General features: G+C 43.1%; 1 protein-coding gene and 2 pseudogenes across 1 annotated transcript; all 3 read right to left on the reverse strand.

Annotated features, from left to right (window-relative positions):
• On the reverse strand, nt 2,047–8,317 carry LOC8058701 (beta-glucosidase 12). Its single transcript, XM_002447982.2, has 13 exons — nt 8,122–8,317; nt 7,908–7,977; nt 6,809–6,867; nt 6,493–6,568; nt 6,318–6,395; nt 6,133–6,220; nt 5,265–5,520; nt 4,244–4,359; nt 3,941–4,158; nt 3,435–3,466; nt 2,987–3,089; nt 2,779–2,887; nt 2,047–2,661 (listed from the first exon to the last, which is right to left on the reverse strand). The coding sequence occupies exons 1-13, from the start codon at nt 8,284–8,286 to the stop codon at nt 2,493–2,495; spliced, it is 1,539 nt and encodes a 512-aa protein (XP_002448027.1). The 5' UTR covers nt 8,287–8,317; the 3' UTR covers nt 2,047–2,492.
• LOC110436489 lies at nt 9,535–13,497 on the reverse strand (annotated as a pseudogene).
• On the reverse strand, nt 14,718–21,935 carry LOC8073571 (annotated as a pseudogene).

Below are 22,848 nucleotides of genomic sequence, written 5' to 3' on the forward strand. Positions count from 1 at the left end.
AATTTTTGTTTGAGATCATTTAGAATTCCAAATATATAAATTAAGTCTCAGATTTATTCATTTCAAGTTTTTGAATTTTTCAAATGACCTTAGATGGAGAAATGTCATATATGAAAGTTATAGTGCTCAACGAGATCTAAAACTTTGTAGTTCAAAATTTTCCCATTTAAGATCGTTAATAGTCCAAAATTGATTAGAAGATCTATACGTATTAGTACAAATGGGATAGCATTGTATATTGGAACTATGAGGTGTATAGTGCTAGGTGATGGACCACACAGAGCGAGACGTTGCGATTCCGAGTCCTAACTACTTTATGAGTCTCCACTTATATCTACTTCACTAGTACACAAAAGATTTTTAGACGCTTACCCATATGCGCCTGCCGCTGTAGCCGCTCCCACCGAACGTTGCCATGGTGTAGACCTCGCACATCCACGGCCGCTTCAGTCGAGGAACTGTGGCGCTCCAAGAGAGTAGAGCAATAGGTAGGAGGCGAGTGTGCAACTATGTCGAGGAGTGGATGCGCCCACGTAGGGAAGAAAGAGCATATATAGGCGGGTGGGTAAAGAGTTTTCAGGTGAAAAAATCGTCAAAGGTGCTTACTTGTTACAGGAAATATGTGTGGTTGGTCTTCTAGGCCTCTAGCCACACTAATTTTTTTAAATTTTATTAGACTTAAGTGATTTTTAAAATTACTTTTAGGGACGGTTGACCTAAAAATCAATTTTTAGTGGTGGTTCTCTTAAGAGAGCCGTCTCTAAAAATCAATTTTTAGAGATAGTTTTAAAAGCCGCCTTTAAAATCACTTATTTTTACAATTAGTGGCATTGTAGCAGATTTTTTAAATTGCCTCTAAAAACCAATTTTAAGCGTCCCTAAAATCTTTTATGTACTAGTAAAGTAGGCACAAGTGGAGACTCACAAAATATAAAATAAATGCAATGTAAATGTAGATGAGCCAAACCAACACAGAAGAGACAACAATTTGTTTGATCGAAATTCGGCCCTCACCAAGTGACCTCTCCGTCTCTGTTGTGGAAGCCGTGGGTGACCCAACAAAGGTCTACTCTAGCCGGATCCAAATTGATCTCTTTCCACTCTTCACTAAGATGATTTCATTTCTTTCTTTGGAGGCAAGATCAAGCTCTCTCAAACTTCACACCACACCTTCATGACTCGCTGGCAACCACTAAGCCATTTAGGAGAAAAGCTTCAAGAGTAATAAATGCTTCACATGAACTTGATATCACCACAGAGTGCTCAAGAGTTGCTCAACTCTATTTTTCTAACACACAATCTCACAATGCTCAAAAGTTGCTCTCCAATTCAATGGATATGGCTAAATGCACTCAAGTCCCACAAAAGGTGAATTGGAAGCTCTCTCTAGGCTTTATCAGTGTATATAAGCATAGGAAAACTTTAGCAACCAAGCCAAGGTAGTGGGAGGGGGTATAGATAGATAACCAAAAACTAGCCATTGGATGCCTAGTCAGTCAAAACCGGCTTGGCCAGTGGAAATTGGCTTAGCCGGTTTGGAAACGGGCTGACAACTCACCATTGGAGTTGTGCCAGGTGAAGGAAAACTAGCTTGTCCGATTGATCCTGCCTACATAGCCTAAAAAACCACTCAAATGCATTTTCTCTTGGTTTTCTCACTTTGGTTAGTTTTGGGCACTTCTAGGATCACATCTAGGACATAGTGTTGTATCCCTCTTGATATCACAACATGTCAATACTCAAGAAATAGAAATTCACAATTAATATCACTTAAGCTTGTCATTCTTCAAATAATATTGTTTTCTCAATTTTCATCAAACTCAGGGCTTTCAACACCATCAATGTCTTGAATGCTCTTTCAGTTACCATCTTGGATTTTAGTTTTCAATATGTGATAAGTTTAAATTCTTTAGTTTCAAACATGTGATAAGTTTAAACCTTGGTGCACATGCTTTGTAATAAGTGTGGTAGGATGCTTATTCTTCGAAGAAGGCTGAATTCAGATTTGTCCATTATCTATTAGCTTTTCCATAGACATGCTGTTAATAACAGATGGTTAAATACAACTCTTATAAGTGGTTCGATTAAATTTTCTATGTCTACAAACAGTGAACACACTTATCGGTGAGACAATTTACTGTAACACATTACACAGCCATACAGCCTAGGCCAGACCAAACGCCGCACAAAAATTGGCCTTAAGGGCATCCGCAATGGTCTTAGCTACGTAACTAGCTAATATGGAGGTGAGAAATAAAAGCAAAGATTATTTTATATATTTTTTATTTTTTTATATACTATTGGACCCACGTGTTTCTCTTATAAATTCTTGGACTGCGTGAAATGGATCAACTATTTATTCATCGCTAGTGACTACTGACTACTCTCTTTTAATTTTTCACTGTCCACATCATAATAGCTAGGCATTGGGAGCGCCCTGAGTTGCTAACACTCTCGCGCCTGCCCGGCGGCTCTCGTCCATGCACACATACTTATTTCTTGAGGAACTTCTTGAACCAGTGGGCGGAGCTCTTGGGGTACCGCTTCAGTCCGTCACTGTAGTCCACGAAGTATATCCCGAATCGGACCGTGTAGCCATTCACCCACTCGAAATTGTCCAGCAGCGACCACGCGAAGTAGCCTTTCACATTCGCCCCGTCGCTGCAGTGAATCACAGATCAGATGCAGTAAGTTCTCTTCTCCATAAGCTGGTGTGTCTACAAACAAATAACTTACTAGCACTTTGCAGGCATGAGCTAGAGCTCTTCTCTGACTGACCTTATAGCACTTTGTAGGGCAAGGAGATGCTTATGGTAGTACTCTATCCTGGTGCTGTCCTTCAGGGCTTCCTGGAGTGGTAAACTCTTGTTGTTGACTTCATCAACTCCTAAAATCAAGGAAAATGTTTCAAGCATCGTCTTTCAAGAGGAAAATAACCTCAACATGACACTGATTGTAAAGAAAGCAATATGGCAACAAAAATTACCGTTTTCAGTGATGTAGACAGTAGGATTGCCATAGTTTTCCTTGACATAGAGTAGCAGATCACGGAATCCTTGGGGGTAAATGTAGAGCCAAGATGAAGCAGCCTGCATACAAAGTGATCACTTTTATGTATGGAACACAACTACACACAGCCGAGGTGAGCATAGTTCCGGTGAACCCCTAAGAGTGCTACTGACGCACAATAAGCAACCCCAAAAGGCCAAAATATCAAGAGACGTTTTGGAAAATTTTCACAACATTGGTTCTCAAATTTTGTGGAGAAGTAGATACATGTCACTCAAACCAATGTTCTGAATTTTTTTTCACAATTTTCATGACCTTTTGTGGTTGCTAGCTACCGTGCCATCCGAAAGGGTGTGATAACACCAGAATAATTGTGCTTATATTAGAGGAGGGAAGAGCACTGGTATCTTGTTCTCTGTGGTTACCTGAGGGCCTATGGGCACACCATTTCGCACACCTAACACAAATTGGAGGAGGTTAGTATGCCTAAAAAAAATGGGTGATAAATACATGTTTTTGCTATTCAGATTTACACCACATGACCTAATGTCATAGATCGATATTACAGCTATGGTATTAAGCATTTCTTTTATTTGAGAACTACTCCATTCGTTCCAAATTATACGCTGTTTTAGCTTTCACAAACAATATATCTAGATATAAAAAAAATACATAAAAGCTGTATATTTAGAAAACCCAAAATGACTTATAATTTGGGACATATGGAATATTGATTTTACTTTTGCTGTGGGTGCACTACTGTTGTAATAAGTATTAGCCACAAGCATCTCAGATGCAGCTATGGTATTATTTTCCAGCATCTAAAATAGTATTATTAAACATAGTTTTTGTAGAATTTTGCAACAATACTCTTGTGCTAATTCAAGCAAGAACGATGACAGGAAGCCATCTCTTGGCTTCAGTGACTCACCGGTAAGGTTTGCCTGAGAATCTGTACTATAGCTGAGATTAAGGCCATTTGATGGGGGAAGGTTAGCAGCATAGTTTGTAGTGTAGTAATTGAGTCCGATGAAGTCGAATGCACCCTTGACCAGCTTGGATTGCTCACTTGTGAACTGTGGCAAGCGATTTCTGACCAATCTTCTCATGCTTAGTGGATAGTGTCCTCTAATAAGGGGATCCATAAACCTAAGAGGCATGCACTTCTATTAAAATTCTGGGTTCTCTTCTAAATTTTGACATTGACATATTCTAAGGGCCATAAGGAATTTACCATCCAAACATGAAGTCCAAGGCACGCCTCGCTGCATCATCATTGGATCTTGAACGGGAGAAAGGAACAAACCAATTTGTGACTAAAGTTATTCCGATCTTTCCCTTTTGCACTGCCTGCATTTGACATTCAATATACCAGACAAATGGGAGTGATGTTTGGAGATATTTGGCAAATAGAAACAATGTATCTTTTTTGGGAAACAGGAGAGGCGCAAGGCCTCTACCAGAAATTTATTAACATAACCAAGACGATTACAAACCAAAGACAGGGAAGTACAAAGAAAGGAAGAAGACCAAGAGAGAGCCAGAGATCAAGAAAAAAAGGAGAATAGAAACAATGCATTTTGAATACATGTATGAATTTTAACAATAGGACCATAACCAACTACTCCTAAAGACAAAACCTTAGAATTCCTAAATATACCCATAGACTAGAAAACAAACCTCTAATCTAAATAAATGTCTGTTTTTATTGTGGCTAGGGCCGGATATTGAGCCAACTCGGCTCATTATACAAACGAGCTAGAAGACTAGCTCGGCTCGACTTGGCTCGTTAGCAAGCTCGAGCTAGCTTGGTTGGCTCGTGAGCCAAAGCACAAAAACATAGTACATAGAGATTCTAACAGCAAGTTAGCAACAAACACATCACATGCATATTTAAAATAGAATAAACAAAAAAAATATGAATTTTAGACTCATCTCGCGTGAACATGATGCCGTGGGTAGGCTGGTGGGGTGATTGGGTAGGGCGACGGTTCTATTGGTCTAGGCTTTTAGCATTTAATCGTGTTGGTAGAGGTATATATGAACTGTTATATTGGGCTGGACCGGAGGATATATGAGCCAATTGTAGTTGTTATCATGTGAATTACCTTGGCTAGTTTTGGCTCATTAATTAAAAATTTACATGAGCCGAGCTCGAGCTGAGCCACTAACGAGCGAGTTATGAGTTTTTCATCTAGGTTTAATTGTGGCCAACCTATCTACTACGGCAATTTCACAGAGAGTTCATCGCTGACCTGGTATTTTTGTTTATACAATCGGACTGTTTCTGCATGCGCTAGTATTTGATGATGACATGCAGTGTAAGGCTCCCTTCCAGAATCCCCAATGCTGCATTTGCCCTGCTCCCATGGCGAGCACCGTCCTGGTGCAAATGTGCCCCATGCGTACCCTGTTGAACAGAAGCTCAAGGGTTCATTGAATGTGATCCAGTGTTTCACTCTATCGCCAAACTCCTTGATGCAAACCTCAGCATAATCCTTATAGTCGTTTCTGCAACATCAACAGTTTTTTTATTGATCATGTGACTTTCAGTGACTACATAAACATCAATTTTAACTGCCACTGTCAACAGGTTAGTATTTGTTCCTATTGAATACTAATTTTGCTACAAGTTTTTCTCTATTTTTTTAGGATGTGTTGTCAATTTGTTACTACCTAACGCAATTAAATAAATTTAGTATGACTTATTAGGATAAATAGGGTATATTGGTTGCTATGAATTTTTCTTTGTTTCCAGTAAACAATTTATATGCTAGAAAACTAGGCCAAAACTAGCAACAATTAATTGAGGATTCTTTTAGTTTGTACTCTTGCATGTTTATACTTTATAGCGGAAACGTAAATAGAACGGTCATATCTATTTATGGCAGTTTTAATTAGTATTTTTAGTGGGAGTGTATGACTAAGCTGTCTTGTCCCCATTTAAGCAGTTTTAGTATTTTGGGTATGAGTGTATGACTAAGCTGCCTTGTGCTCCTTTAAGCTTTTTAATCTGGTGGTCAGTTTCCTGTTTAACTTATGAAGGTCAGGCTAGAAGTATTTTTGACAATCAGAAAGGAACGTCGTTACTCACATAATATTTTTTTTTGTGACTTTACTCACATAATATTAGGACTAAGGAATCCTCCATATTTATCTTCTAATGCCTGGGGCGAGTCCCAATGAAAAAGTGTCACAAATGGCTGCACACCTGCAGATGTATGCAAATATATATGTATATTTGAGAATATTTGATAGGTACATGAGTATACAGAATCATTTGATGGAAGTAAAGAAAGGAGGTGTACCTTTCAACAGAAGCTCATCGATCAAGTTATTGTAGTATCTGATGCCTTCTCTGTTGACTCCACCGCTCAGACTTCCATCTGTCATTAGATTGGGACGTTTAAATTTGATTTGATGGGTTTGAGCTTTAGAAGACATGTAAGACAACGTCTAAACAATTAATCATGTCACACTTACTTGGAAGAATTCTAGTCCAGGATATGGAAAATCTGTAGGCATCCACACCCATATCCTTCATGATGCGCACATCTTCCTGCATTTTGGGCAAGTCATTATTATATTGATCCATGATGTGCTAATATCACACTTACGTTGTGGTTTGGTTTTCAAACCTAAAGATGTTATCTAAAACTCAATATAACCTGATAGAAAGATAGATACCAGCACTACTTAGACTATATAATCATTAAAATTATTATGGGAGTTTATTTTGAGTTGAATAAAAAATGAACTAAAAGAAGGATACCTTTAAAAAAAACTAATAAATCCCTACCTTGTAACGATGGTAGGAATCCACTGCAACGTCCCCGTTACTCCTGTCGGCGATTTTATCTGCCGAATTAGAGAATCAGTAAGTTCCATAGATGGATTGTTCTTGTTTTGTTTTTTTATAGTCATTTAAATTAATAACAATGCACACAACTTGCTAGTGGTATTTGGACTAGTCAACTAAGCTTCATTGTCACAAAGTACGATCAATAATTCAACAACTTGCTTCATACTCCCTGTTCAACAAAGCAACATACGGAGAAAATGGAACTGAACAGGTAGTGTGACAGGTTGGCTCATGGTGTGAACGACTAGAATTGTGACTTAATTATGAGATTGTGATGAGCTAATCCCCGATCAGCAAATATTTGTGCAGAATAAACAAATCTTCTTTGTGGACAATCTCACTCAGGATAGACACAGCTTTTGGGATGGCTTTTTCATTTTTGGAAGGATATTCTTTATCTGTGTTAAGACTGTCACCGCTGATAGTAGAAATGTGATCAGACATTCAAACACATAGAGGTAATCATAGAATACTATATCCTCTGTTAGGAGAATGTATACTACTTAAGTCTCTAGAGGTCTCCAATGCAAGGGGTACTAAAAGTTTAATTTATCGCTACTTTTACTGGGTCAGATTTTGGTAACTGTAACACAAATTCAAAAGCCAGACAGGGATAGTTCTTAGGGCATGCATGTCGCATGTTGAAACCAATTGCTTAGGAAATCTTCGACAAGCAATGAATGATACACTAATAAAATAGGATTTGCATCTCCGATCCTAAGGCCAGTCTCAATGGGGTTTTATTAGAGTTTCATGCACATTAAATATGCTGATGTGGCGCTATATTAATGAAGAGAGATGATAAGAGTTTCATGGGAGTAGAGAGAGTTTCATCCCCATGAAACTCCTATGCACTGTTTCCAAAATATTGATGTGTTGGAAACTGTGACATGAAACTCCCATTGAGGATGGCCTAAGAGCTTTAGAGCTTTTAGACCTTTGGGCTTTCTGTACATAAACTCTTGTTTCTTCTTAATTGAGAGGTAGAGCTGCTGCCATATTTTCGAAAGAAAACAGAGAGATGGTGTACACATGCCTGGGTGCTGATGGGTGAAGGTGTCCCAGATGCTTGGTCCTCTGCCCCCCTCCATTGCACCACCCTCATACTGCACGTACGTGAACATATCACCAGCAAGTATTAGAGTCCAATTCGTCCCAGAACGAGAAGTTAACGCTGAATCATCTCATTGTCCTATATAGTAGCTTAATTAGTCCTGAAGAATTATTGCAGGGGAACATCCATGCATCACCTGATATGCCGACGAGGCCGTCCCGAAGATGAACCCTTCGGGGAAGCTTCTCCGGCTGATCGGCGGCTGGCCGCCTCCATCGTAGGCGTCGGAAGCGACGGCTAGCAGGAGGGGCAGGAGCAGAAGACGACCGAGCATCGCAGCTGCTACTCTCACAGCTGCCATGGGGAGAGGGGAGAGCCTAGTGCACGGTGTGGTACCTGCAATTTGCACCCCGTAATCCTGTATATATATATGTTAACGCATGGTCATCGCTCTACATTATTTTAACTCTTCCTCTCGATCGGTATCCGTGTGATCGCATCATGACAGGGACACATGCATGAACCTATACGTTCTCTCATTCCCAAAAAGATACTTGCGGCTAGGCATATGTGCGTGGTCATGAAACTAGTATAGATGTCTCAGTTTATGAATTACTCAATATATACCACATTCCTAAATTATCTTTTGAGTACTATAAGGATTTTCTTGAGGGCCAGAATTATAGATGGCCAGCGGGCCAGCACGGCCCGACCCGGCACGGGCCCGGGCTAGGCACGGCCCGCAGCGTGCCGTGCCGGATTGGCCCGCGTGCCTGCCGTGCCGTGCCTCAGCAGCCTGCGGGCTTGGCCTTCGGCCCAAGCACGGGCCCACGGGCCGAATTCGGGCCGTGCTCGGCCCGAGCAGCACGAAAAAAAAACGTGCCGTGCCGGCCCATGGCCCAAGTAATTCAAAATGCCTCAATCAACTCATCATTTCATCAAGATTATAACACAACACAGAAACACAGAACAAAGAGCACACAAGTTAAAAGAAAATGAGCTGTGTGCAATGCTGCCTCATTAAAAACCTTTCTGGGTAAAACTCACCCTTGTGAGAAACCCCAGAAAGGGAAAAAGAGTGCAGCACAGCTCTTATATAATGAAAATGTTCAAAGGTTCACAGATACATCACAAACTCACAGTCAGTCATAAGTACCCCTCAACCTCTCAGAGTCTCAGTCTCACTTAAACACTCTCAACTCCCAACTCTAATTCTCAAGAACCAGCAACACTAGGACCAGTCATAAGTACCCCTCAACCTCTCAGAGTCGTGGAAGAAGACGGCAACGGGCCGCCGTGCCGACGTCCAGCACAGCCAATCGTGAGCGTCGAGAGGCGGCTGCGGTCCTATGGAGGTCACCGGAGTCGAGGTCGACGATGTTGGCGCAGGCGAGGGAGCGAGGCGAGGCGAGGTGCCGAGGTGAGTGCTGAGTGGGGAATGGCCAGGGAGCGGCGGCTGCGGCTGCGCTGCGGGTGGGGTGGGGTGGGGATTAGGGTTAGGGCACCCGTCCCCCGTCCGCATCGAATTTATACTGGGGGCGGGGTGCGGGGCGGGGCGCGGCCGCGCGGGGGTGCGGGGGGGTGCGGGGCGGGCCGTCGCCGTGCCTCCTTAAAAAGGCCGTGCCGGGCCGTGCTCGCCCGCGGGCTCGATAGGCGGCCCAGGCACGGCCTGTGCCGCCGTGCCGTGCCAGCCCGGGCCCGGTTGCCTACGGGCCGTGCCGTGCTTGGGCCGGGCCGAAAAACCGTGCCCCGTGCCGGGCCGCCGGGCTGCGGGGTGCATGGAAATCTATAGCCAGAATAGAAAAAAAAGTATTTTTCACAAAAAAGTATATTATTCCTTGAGGGCTAATGTTTCCTTGGCGGGTTCTAAGCACCTTCCTTGAGTGTGATTGTAAATAGTCAAGAAAAACAACTATTTTCTTGAGTGCTGTTAAAGAAAACAACTATTTTCTTGGGTGTTGTTATTCTAAATCGTAAAGGTAAATTGTTATGTCTTGAATTTTCTTGTAGGTTGGCAGCTAATTAATGCTATGCATGTAAGTACTTGACATATACTTAAACAAATATTGACATGTTGTTATGTCCTTGAAGGTTGTTGAATTTTCTTGTAGGTTGGCAGCTAATTAATGCAATGCATGTAAGTACTTGACATATACTTAAACAAATATTGACATGTGCTCCCACCCATGTCACTTAGGGCCTGTTTAGATTTGAAATTTTTTGGCACAAAGAGAAATTTTTTTGTGGAATTGGAGCCTGAGAACTAAACGGGGCAAAAAAAATTTTGGGGCCAAAATTTTGGGCTGCAATTGTGCACGCACTCCTATGAAAGCCCACCAATGACAACTTGGCCTGCAAGCTGTTGCAGTTGTCACTGGTGAGCTTCTATGGGAGTGCGTGCACAGTTGCAGCTCAAAATTTTAGCTCCAAAATTTTTTAGCCCCGTTTAGTTCTCAGGTTCCAATTCCACAAAAATTTTATTCTCTTGGCCAAAAAATTTCAAATCTAAACATACCCTTAGGCACATGTGGCCGCATGGCCCATCAAGATTCAAGACCATTACTTCTCTTCTGCTTCATAAATCTTGAAGCATTCTCTCGCCTACCTATGATTTTATCGACATATATATATCTCATGGCCACGCATGAATATATCTTGGTGCAAGATAAATGGTCCAGATAGCCCTTGCGGTCACAAGAGCATCCAAAAAGTCCACTCTCAATGTATCTAGTATAGACAAAAACCGCAGTGGAGCTTGCATCTTTGTTTTTTTAGATAATGAAATTACATAATTCCAGTCTCGACCATTCGCGATTAAATGGATATAGCCTGCATTTTTGCTTGACTAACTGAAGAGTCTAAAAGTCGACATAAGCTGACAAAAAGGACCATGGAGTGTTTCTGAAAGCGAAGAGTGACAGTGAAACAGCATGCTCCATGTACATGTGTAAAAGCACGAATAGCGAGCACGAGCACTGACGTACGTGACAAAGACCATCGCAATAATTATGGAAATTTTATGCCGAATTCATTAAAGAGCTGAGTTCCTTGGACTCTATCCTGGTCACATTTTAGAACTCTAACCATAAGGACCGCAACCTATTAACACGGCCCGCTGCCCAATGTTTTGGCTTGGCCCATGCATGGCGTGGCATGGCTACCATCAGGCTCGTGCATCACTGACTCGACTCTAGGCTATGCTCTTAGGTCGTTGCGCCTCAGCACAGCGTGCCAGCCGGACCTAGCTCCAAGATATCTCATACCTCCCATCATCAAATACTCCCTCTTTCCTAAAATACTAGTTGTTCTAATAGTTGAAGGAATTACCAAGGAATGAACAAATAACCCGGCCGGTTACTCCTATACTATAATCAAGTACATGACCAAAAGCGGTTGTCGATTGGACCTATATGGAGTGGTGGGTACCGAGCGGATGTACATGTGTAGAGGGCAAAGGCTGCTGCGCCCGCACTGGCTAGCTGCTGCGCCTACACTAGCTAGGCTACTGTGACTGCAATCAAGCTGCTAAAACATCATGCTTTTTGGTTACATAATTTGAATGCTACAAGCCTACAACGTCTTTAATTCTAAGACAAAGGAGAGTATATAATTTCTATGAAAAACCAAACTCTAGCTATCTTATCCTTATCTTCTCTCATTCTCCATAGAGGCTTTTACATGAGTGCCATTAGAAAAGATTGCAATTGCACAGAGGCCATTAAAAAGTTGTCCGCTCATAAATGCAACTGCTCTCAACTTCTTTACCGCAGATGCCATTCCATCCATACGCCGTATGAATTCCACTGTTTGGGCGCTCTTACATGCGGTCCCGGGCACATACGTGGACCGTATTGCCCCTGGCCTCCAGCGTAGTGGTGGAGACCGTCGGGCGCCAAGCAGAGTAGCCTTTCCTCCACCGTCCTCCACAGCACCAAGAATCTGTGTGCTCGCGGAGCTTCCAAGCCGCGCACACGATGCTCTCGTCCAGCCCCACCCACTTCCTCCACTCTAGGGCCGGCGGGGCCGACACGACGCCCTCCTCCACGCGCCGCAGCACGCACACCAGCTCCACGGCGTCGGTCAAGGAGAGCGTGTCGAGGTGCTCTGCCATCTCCTGGATGCGTGCGGCGATGTCCAGCTCCGCCGCGACGCGGTCCTCGTCGGCGAGCCGGACGGCCTCCTAGATGAGTGCGTTGGGCTTCTGTGGACCCGCCAAGGACGGAGGCCGCGGGGCCTGCCGGACGGCGTCCGCAACAGACACGAAGGCGGCGAGCTTGGTGATGAGGTGCGGGTAGAGTTGGCAATGGGTAAATCCCCATCGGGTATGAACTCCCCAGACCCATACCCGTGATAACAATATGACACCACGGGTATCCCCATATACAGTCATGGGTGGAGAAATTTCTCCAGACCCATACCCAGGTGGGTAAATTAGACCCGGCGGGTCACCCATACCCGCCAAACATCAGCAATTCACAAGCACCAGTCACGTAGTAGCAATTCACAAGCATCGTCACATAGCCATTAAGAAGCATCGTCACATAGCCACCTCACCATATACCTAGCAAATAGCAACATAATAATTTCTGCTGCAACCACTAGTCACAGCACCATAATACTTCATGATCCATACAAATCATGTAGTAGAGAGTAGTACTTTGCTAGCACTACATAGGGTTTCAGTGTATGGGTTGCCGGTGGACTAGTGGCTGGTGGGCTTCTTTAGTTTTGGGCTGGATATTTTTCACCCATGGGTAAATGGGTATGGGGACTACTAGAACGTCTCCATACCCGCGTACCAAATGGGTGAAGGGTTTGCTCCGTTTATGTACCCATGGGTACTGGTTTCACTCCATATTGGTACCCTAATAGAGTAAATACCCATCGGGTCGCGGGTCGCGGGCCCCGATTGACATTTTTAGGTGCGGGTTGGGGAGCGTGGTGAGGTACTCGGCAGCGTCGGCGGAGGCGTCAGGGAGAAGGAGGAGGAGTTCGAGGAGCCACGCAGAGAAGCGGAGCCACGACGACGAATGCTGGATCAGTTAGATTGGAGGTTGCAGTAAAGCCAGTAGGTGCTTTTCTTATTGCCCTGTTGTGAGAGGGACAGGGGAGAACCCAACCCAACAGCGAGAGGCTGCAAGTTCCCGAGGGTCGGGCTTCTCTTGCGGCGGCGACATGAAGAAGTTGTCCTTCGTCTGCTTCCTCTTCCTGCTGGCCGCTGCAGCAGTTCACAGTGAAGATGGTAAGATTCCTCTACTCGGCAGCGGAGGCAGAGGCGGAGGTGTCCTAGAGCAGGAGGAGGAGCTCGAGGAGCCGTGCGGAGAAGCGGACCCACGACGCGGCAATGAAGGAGGATCGGGCAAGCGGGAACGAGGACTGCCAGCGGGTTGCGTCCGGAGGCCGGGTGCCTAACGAGCGCGGCGAGGAGCTGGTCGTGGAGGATGAACGCACCACGCGCGAAGAGCGTTCTGAGCGCGATGAGGCACTTGAGGGCCACGACGGCGTCGCCCTGCCCCGAAGCCGCGGTGCGTAGGGGTCGACGAGCGCTGCGGCCAGGGGCAATACAATCCATGTATATGGCCGGGACCACCTGTAAGAGCGCCCAAACGGCGGAATTCACACGACGCACAGACGGAATGACATCTATGGTAAAGAAGTTGAGAGCAGTGGTACTTATGAGCGGCTAACTCTTTTAATGGTATCTGTGTAATTGCAATCTTTTTTAATGGTACTCATGTAAAAGCCTCATGTTGTCCATAGCTGTCGCTTTTCTCTCCTCCCCGTTCCCTCTCCTCCTGCGACTTTAGCGCCACGTGGCCGCGGCTGTTAGAGAGCTGTGGCGGGGCAGCGTGTGGCCGTGAAGGCTAGTGCGCGACAGTGGAGAGGCATGCTCGCTGGCTGAAGCCAGCATGCGGCACACGTTTGTAACCATTGGCGACGGCTGATGGACTGGCCTACGTCTTATTTGGTCGTGCCTAGGCCGTAGATGCTGTCCATGCGCAGGCATGCCATGGCGCCATGAGCAAGGTTCTGGGATTTTTTTTTGCAAATATTTCGGAGCTCACCGAAATAGGCGAAATTCGGAAAATTCGGACCGGTTCCCACTTAATATTTGAATGAAATTTGATCAAATTTGAATGAAATTTGGCACAAATGGCCAGACATGGTCGTGGGCAAGAAGAGGATGCACACAGTGCTGGATTGTAACATGCATTGGCTAAGTGGCACTGGTGCGGCAGTGGTGGCAGGGACACTCGACTCCGCACCGAGGAGCTACGCCGGCAGCGCCGCCACTGGCATCGACGGGCTGCGGCGCTGCGCCAGTGCGGTCACGACTTTCAGGGAGAGGAATGGAGCATCCATGGCGCATCCAGAACCTTGGCTTGTGCACAAGAAATCCGATGGATCCAATGGAGATTTGGAAAGGAGACGGTGAAGACCAAAGACAGAGCAACGAGCATGCAGCGGCCAGGGAGATCTCGTGCTTGGTCAGTCGCCGCTGGGCAGAGGAGGAGGAGAAAGAAAAACAAAAAAACTAGGGTTTCTAGTGTGGGCTTTGCTTTTTATACTATGGGAGATGTTTTGTGGGCTGATTAGCATGTTTTGCTCGGTTGGAAATTCAAATTGGGCCGAATTTTTTTGACCGGTTCAGTATTATCTCGGGCCCAACCGAAATGGGCGAAATTCGGTGAGATTCGGGCCTTTCGGGCCGAATCCCAGAACCTTGGCCATGAGTCATTTGTGCTGGGCCGGACAGCCCATTAGACCATCTATACCCTCGGCCTCCCCGGTTACAATGCAGTCCTTCTCCTGTGGACTGGACTGAAGACTTAGATCTCCACACCACAAAGTTTGAAAAGGTCTCTCTAAATAAAAAAAAGTATGTTTGAAAGCCCTAAATAAAAAAAAATTTGAAAAGCTCGACGCATGTTTCTCACAATGTCACAACTCACAATCATCACACGTCGCGGACACGACACCAATAATAATGTGATGAATGATCGTACGTGCTTCTTATTTGTTTCCGGTTTATTTATAGCTCACAACAATCTTGCTGCCCGGCCCGCACCCCACGGCACAGCAGCATCGTTGTCCATTGCAGTGAGGCCTATTTCTTGAGGAACTCCGTGAACCAGTGCGCAGAACTCTTGGGGTACCGCTTCAGCCCGTCGTTGTAGTCCACGAAGTATATCCCGAACCGGACAGTGTAGCCACTCGCCCACTCGAAGTTGTCCAGCAGCGACCACGCGAAGTATCCCTTCACGTTGGCCCCGTCCCTGCAGTGCGATCAGTTGCATTGCGAGTCAGATGCAGTAGCTATTCAAACACTCGCATTTGTCGCCTGAATCGTAGTATTATTAGTAGTAGTTCCCACCTTATGGCACTTTGCAGGGCAAGAAAGTGAGCGTGGTGAAACTCTATCCTGGTGTCGTCCTTCAGAGCTTCCTCGAGTGACAGGCTCTTGTTGTTGGCTTCGTCGACGCCTAGAAGTTTCAGATGGCAGATTTTTAGATGCTCTATTTCATTTTTAGCTAGCTAGCTAGCTCATTCAGGAACACCGAAGCTACCATTTTCAGTGATATAGACGGTAGGATTGCCATAGTTTTCCTTCACATAAAGCAGCAATTCACGGAAGCCTCGAGGGTATATGAACAGCCAAGGTGATCGATGCAGCCTACACATGCATGTGTCATTCGTGGAAATGTATCGTGAGCTAATTAGCCACACATAAGTTGGGGAATGATCGAAGTTGCTTGTGTGACCTGTTGTTACCTGAGGACCAATTGGGACACCATTCCGAAAACCTAATAAATCACCACAGGAGGTTAATTAGTTAGTTAACACTGTAACTATAGTAGAAATGCATGTACATTAAAAAAAGATCCCCCCTGAGTCAGAGTTTTGCCTCATATACACATTTCAGAAGTAGAGGCAATACTCTTCATCAATGTTTTAAATAGCGAGCTATAGAAAATAGCGCGCTATTTCAGAAGTAGAGGCAATACTCTACCAACCTGATAAATGAACAGAAGTAGAATATTGATCCTTGACTTCAGGACGTACTTACCGGTAAGATTAACACGGGCATCAGTCCTAGAGCTAACGTTGAGGCCGTTTGATTGAGGAAGGTTATCGGCGTAGTTTGTGGTGTAATAGTTTAGTCCAATGAAGTCGAATGCGCCCTTGACCAACTCGGACTGTTCCTTTGTGAACTGTGGCAAGCGGTTTCCCACCAGTGCTCTCATGCTTAGCGGGTACTCTCCTCTAGTGAGGGGGTCCATGAACCTACAAGGCAATTATTCCTAGTGAGATCTTTATTTTCTTGTCGACTTGGACAACAATGAAATTCTGTGAGGAGCACAAAGAATGATATTTACCATCCAAGCATGAAGTCGATGGCACGCCTCGCTGCATCATCGTTTGATTTTGAATGGGAAAAGGGCACAAACCAGCTTGAGACTAGAGTTATTCCAATATTTCCTTTTTGCTCCACCTACATTCGGCATTCGTCCATTGATAAATTGAATGAAACTCAGAATTGCATATAGTCTCAATTGAGTCGTTCTACGCTCATTGATATTAACAGAGAGACCCCAGATACCCGCCCTTTTTCGGGGACTATCTTAGGATTTCTTCTTCTGCCTCTAACTGATACATGGTCTCTTTTATAGAGGCAATGTATACTTGACCCCTAAGTAATATCCTAACCGAATCAATCGATCTTATCCCTTTCCTAACTTAACTCAAAATTGCATAGTTTCAATTGAGTTGTTGTTCATTGATGAGCTGAAACTGGATGGGTGAGTTCATCACTGACCTTATATTTTTCCTTGTACAATCGGACTGTTTCTGCATGGGCGAGAATCTGATGATGGCAGACAGTGTAAGGCTCTGTTCCTGAATCCCCAGCGCTGCACTTGCCCTGCTCCCATGGTGAGCACCGGCCCGGCGCAAACGTGCCAGATGCATACCCACCTGAGCAGAAGCTCCAGGGCTCATTGAACGTGATCCAGTGTTTCACTCGGTCACCAAATTCTTTAAAGCAAACCTCAGCATAGTCCTTGTAGTCGTTGCTGACAGTGATATATAGATTTGTTTAGCATTACCTTAGTGCAGAAACGCGCGTCGTTCGTTCTTACATTCTGTATGGATAGAATATCATGACTTACATAATGTTAGGACTAAGAAATCCTCCATATTTATCTTCCAACGCCTGAGGTGAATCCCAGTGAAAAAGGGTCACAAATGGCTGTATCCCTGCACACATATACAAGCATGTATGCATAGTATTTAAATAAAAATTATACCAATCTAGGAGGAAATATAAATGTTTTTTTCACTAAAGAGAAAAATAAGAACCCAAATTGAGTTGAAAGTAAATTTCAAGATTTCACAAGGATATACAAAATCATATGGCACACCTTTCAACAGAAGCTCATCGATCAAGTTATTGTAGTATCTGATGCCCTCTCTGTTGACTCCACCGCTCAGACTTCCATCTGACATTACATTCAGATGGATATACGAAATCATATGGCATTGTGCAATTGATATCCTTGGACTTTGGAATAGGCCTGAATTGCAAAATATCTGGATATTGGGTCACACTTACATGGAAGAATTCTACTCCAGGAGATTGAAAACCTGTAGGCATCCATTCCCATACTCTTCATGATGCGCACATCTTCCTACATTTTTGGCAAGTCGTCCATCATGGGTCAGAAATGTACCACTCCATCCATTCCAAATTATAGGTCTCAAAATTCCTAATTTTGCTCATATTTTTAGAAAAAAAATTAATATTAACATTATGCAAGTTCAAATAATGCACTATAAAAATATTTCATGAAGAATTTTAATAAAACTATTTTTATGTTTTAGATGGTTGTGCATTTTTCTATAAACCTGATCCAAGTTATAAACGTTTGACTCAGATAAACTAAAATGATCTATAATTGGAAAACTGAGTGCCTATTTTGGTAGTTTTTAGTTTGCATATAAGGATTGTTTTATGCTTATGCTGATAGAAATAAAGGCCTTGGCACAACTTGAGTTTTACAAAAATTGAAATTCTTTCATACTCCATTAAAATACAGGATACTTATATATTCTGTAGAAAAGAATATATTATGAGTCATACCTTGTAGAGATGGTAGGAATCCACTGCCACATCCCCATTGCTTCTGTTAGCAATTTTATCTGCCAAACCAGAGAATGATTAAATCACAATTAATTGTCTACTGTCACTGAAATTCAATAAATAGGGGTTAGGTTACACCATAAGTTATCCCCGTTTGGTATGCTTATTTTCCTGGATGGCTATGCCAAATTAAGATTGTTGGCAGCCACAAGCAAGATCATCAATAATTCAACAACTTGCTCCGTCCATACATTCCGTGTGCAAAAAAAAAAAGCAATCTATGGAGAAAATGGAGCGCAAGATAAGGTAACGACATAACTACTGTCATACAAGCATGTTCGCTAGTCTGAAAAGTTATGGCTGAAAATACTGTTCGCTGATTTATCATAAAAAAACATTGTTGGCTGACAGAAAAAATACGACTTATAAGACAAGCGAATGTGAGTATCATGATCGGGAGTGCAGATCAAGGCTAGCGGATAGCGAACTCACATTTTATAGCATGCGCTAAGTTTCAATAGCAAAATGTTGAAAATGATCACTAACATGATATTTGCATAATATAATTAATTAGAAGTTTTGAATTAATTACTACATTTCACGGTTTAAAACCCATAAACAAACATATATAAATAAGCAAATATAAAGAAGAAACGGGTGAGACAAAGTTAAGGTCAAGCTCTTATAAAAATAATACAATTCATCATCCTATTATTCTTTATCGTCACCCAAATCACCATTCTCAACATTTGTGTTACCATGGATACAGTACCATCCACGTTGTTACTTGAACCATTAGCATAGTGAACGGCCTAATAATAACAATAGCGGCCCACAATAGTATACGCTAAGTGCAATGGGGGCTACTAAGTTTCAACAACCTTATCTTTGTTTACCTGCTGTAGCAGACCCTACGCAATGCTATTTATTTCTATGTCAGGCTTACGCTAAACACTAACCAACATCTAGTTTTTTGCAGAATAAATAATTTTTCGCGGAGCGACGCTTTAGTAAAGAGCAATGAGAGGTTATGATTAATGTTATATATATACACACACAAGTTGGAGTCACACGTCTTCCTTTAGAGGACCCTTTTAACACTATGAGATATAGTTACTATAAAAGATAATTTCCTTAATGGTATTAACTTTAATTTTAGCACATAAGTCATAATATTAATAGTCTCACACAACAACCTCACATGAAGTTGTAGAGTGTCTGCATGAGACTAACTCTTGATCAAATAATAACTTTTCTTTCTCCTCTTTAAAACAAAATAATTGATATGTTTAAAGCTAGTTCATAATAATTATGGTTGGAGGTGTCCTTAGACTGTACTAGAAGCATAGCCCGCGATGCCATGGGATTTCTTAAAAACAAATATATTATATAAATAGCACTACTATATGGTTTCTATATATTGTTTATATGAATTTGATTTGCATGTTGTCTTGTTGTAATGGATCTAGTAAAAATCGTAGGCTAATAGAAGAGAAACCAATAAAATATTTAATTACATTAATAAAATAGATAATGTATCTAAAAATTATAAGTATTACACAAGATAAAGATGATGTTGTCGTTTTTTAATAATTAATAAGGGCTGACATGGAATAATTTGCATGAAAGGATTACAAGTTAGTGTGACACTTAGTGAGGAATGATGTGAACACCTTGCACGAAGAGATAGAACATCCTGTCGGCCATTTAGTGGGGAATATGGACAAGGATGACATGGGATAGCTAGCTTGCATGAAAGAATTGCAAGTTAGTGGGACACTTAGTGGAAAGTGATGTGGACACCTTGCACGAAGAAATAGAACATTTAGTGTGTCATTTAGTGGGGAATGTGGACAAGAATGATATGTGATAGCTTGCACGAAAGGATTGCAAGTTAGTGGAACACTTAAAATGACGTAGACACACGAAGAGATAGAACATCAAGTGGATCATTTAGTGGGGAATGATGTGGACACCTTGCATCAAGAGACAAATCAACTAGGTTTAGCTCTATAATAGTACATAACTTTAGTTTTAGCACGTAATTCATAATATAATAGTCTCACGCAACAACCTCAGATGATATTGTAGAGTGTATGTGCATGAGACTAGCTTTTGATCAAATAATAGCTTCTCTTTCTCCTCTATTAAAATAAAGTAATTAATATTTATAGAGCTAGCTCATAATAAATTATCATTTTTTGTACGAGCATAATAAAGACTGTACTAGAAGCATATATACCCCGGGTCTTACCGTGGGATTTTCTTAAGAAAACTAGTATACATATAATCCTGCTATATAGTATTCTATATACTGTTTATATATATTAATTTGACTTGCATGTTATTTTATTGTAACAGTTCTAGTAAAACAAATATTTGATTAAACTATAGCAGAATAGATAATGAAACAAATAACGAATGTAAATGACTCGTACACTAGTAGACTAAAGATTAAAAGTATTATACATGATAGAGATATTGGCTATTTTTTTATAATTAATAGGGATGACATGGGATAGCTTGTATGAAAGGTTGTAAGTTAGTAGGACACTTAGTGTTTTTTTTCGATCTAGTAGGACACTTAGTGAAAAATGATATTAACACCTTGCACGAAAAGATAGAACATCAAATGGGTTATTTAGTAGAGAATAATATGTACACTTTGCATAAAGAGATAAATTAGCTAGTGCAATTTAGCTTTATAAGTGTATAGACAAATAGATATAAATTCCGGAGAGCGTGGGAGACTTTAGGATCCGTTCATCCTAGCTGTGACTTTTAATAACATTGGTTGTCTCTTGCATATATTGTGTAATTAGGCCAGTCTCAATAGAGTTTTATCAAAGTTCATGAGTATTAAATATGCTGATGTGGCATCATATCAAAGAAGAAGAGAGATGATAAGAGTTTCATAGGAGTAGAGAGAGTTTCATGGGGATAAAACTCTCTGCATTATTTCTAAATAACACCAAACTCCCACTGAGACTAGTCTTATTAACGGTGTGTATGTTCATCAATCCTTTCAAGTTTAAACAGAGGTTGCACAAATGTTATATAGCATTTGAAGCGGTTGTAAGTGGGCTTGCCTAGCTGCAAGCCTGCAAGCATGGTGAAGAAGCATGAAGCACTTCTTTTTCGGAATGAGCATGAAGCACATATAAGTTGCAAACAAAGTATATACGAAGCATATATAGAAGCACAAATCTCGACGATAGAATGGTGGTGTACATATACATGCCTGGATGCTGATGAGTGAAGGTGTCCCAGATGCTTGGCCCTCTGCTCCCCTCCATTGCACCACCCTCGTACTGCACATGCATGAATTTCATTATCAGGCCAACTTGTAAGCTAGGATCAGGCATGGCAAAACAGAACCAACGACTACTACTACTTGGAGCAGCAATTGGATCATCGACGATCTCGATAGGCCAGTACATTGATCGACTGTTTCTTGCCGCTTTTGCCATCTAGTGGTGCTGAAAGTGAGCTTATTAGTATTAAAAACGATCGATCATATGGCCCTGCTGCCTGATCGAACGACGACGCACGTGTGAATGACTAAGATCGAGAGAGAGAACTGTCAGTCACCACCTGATAGGCTGCCGACGCCGTCCCGAAGATGAACCCCTCGGGGAAGCTCCTCCTGCTGCTGATCGGCGGCTGCCTGCCAGCGCAATCACAAGCGTTGGAGGCAGCAGCAAGCAGCAGGAGGAGGAGGAGCAGGGGAAGAAGACGAGCAAGCATCGCAGCACTGCTAGTGGTTCCTCCTTTGGGAGCCATGTCGATCGATGTGGTGGTTAGCTTTGGTCCAGCGGCCAGTCTGCGACAGGCCGGCCTCACTCTGCATCCTAGCACCCCCTACTATATGTAGAGAAGATCACGTCGAATGAAATGAAACGTGTGCGAGCGGCTGACAAGAGCATTTCTGACTAGTTAGTTGGTTCCTGATGGGTTCCTGATGAGCTGTCTTCGGAGCTGAGGAAACGTAAAGACAGCAAAGCGCCTTCACACGTTTGCATTGCTGGGGCCTAGGCTCTGAGGGTGCTTGCAAAAATTGGCCACATAAAAGCGATCGACCACGCGTGTTGCGACTGCGGTGGATAAGCAGAACAAGAATGCCTCGAACGCAGCCATTCAACTTGAGCCAAAATTGCTCATTGCGGAAAAAATAGGGAGCGAATTAAAAAGGCAACGAGATGGGGGTGAAAGCTTCAACTTTTTTGTTCTCTTGGAGCAGATTATGTTCTAAAGGTGAACCTACCATGCCTCTATTTTAATTCTCGCCAAGAACACGTAGTCACAACGTTAACCTTAGCAAACTAGATTAGAAAGATGCAAAAACCCAGCGAGCAGTGAGCATATAGAATGAAGAAAACACTAAAAACATAATAAAAAGGTCCAACCGGTATTCCAAAATCGGCTCGCCTGTTCTTCGAAAAAAAATTATGAATTTTGGAGAAAAAGGCAAAACATGATCATAAAAATGTGAAATTGCCATCATTCTCAGCTTCTTGCATGCACCAGAGCTTCTATAGCTGTATTTAGTGAACGCTCCCACCCACCGCGCGCCGGGGAGCCCCCCTCCAGCCACCACCCCGGCCGCCATCGCCGCCCCTCCGGCGAGCGGTGGTGGCGGCCTCCCTTTCCCGCAGCACACAACCACCCCCTCTCCCCCTCCTCTCCCGTGAATAAAAGTCAGGGCGCCCGAAGTTGACGATGGCCGGCGACGAGCAGTGGGCCTGGGAGCGTGGATTCATGCCCCCCGCCATCGGATCCGGT

This window comes from Sorghum bicolor, chromosome 6 (assembly GCF_000003195.3).
Source record: "Sorghum bicolor cultivar BTx623 chromosome 6, Sorghum_bicolor_NCBIv3, whole genome shotgun sequence".
NCBI classification, from domain to species: domain Eukaryota; kingdom Viridiplantae; phylum Streptophyta; class Magnoliopsida; order Poales; family Poaceae; genus Sorghum; species Sorghum bicolor.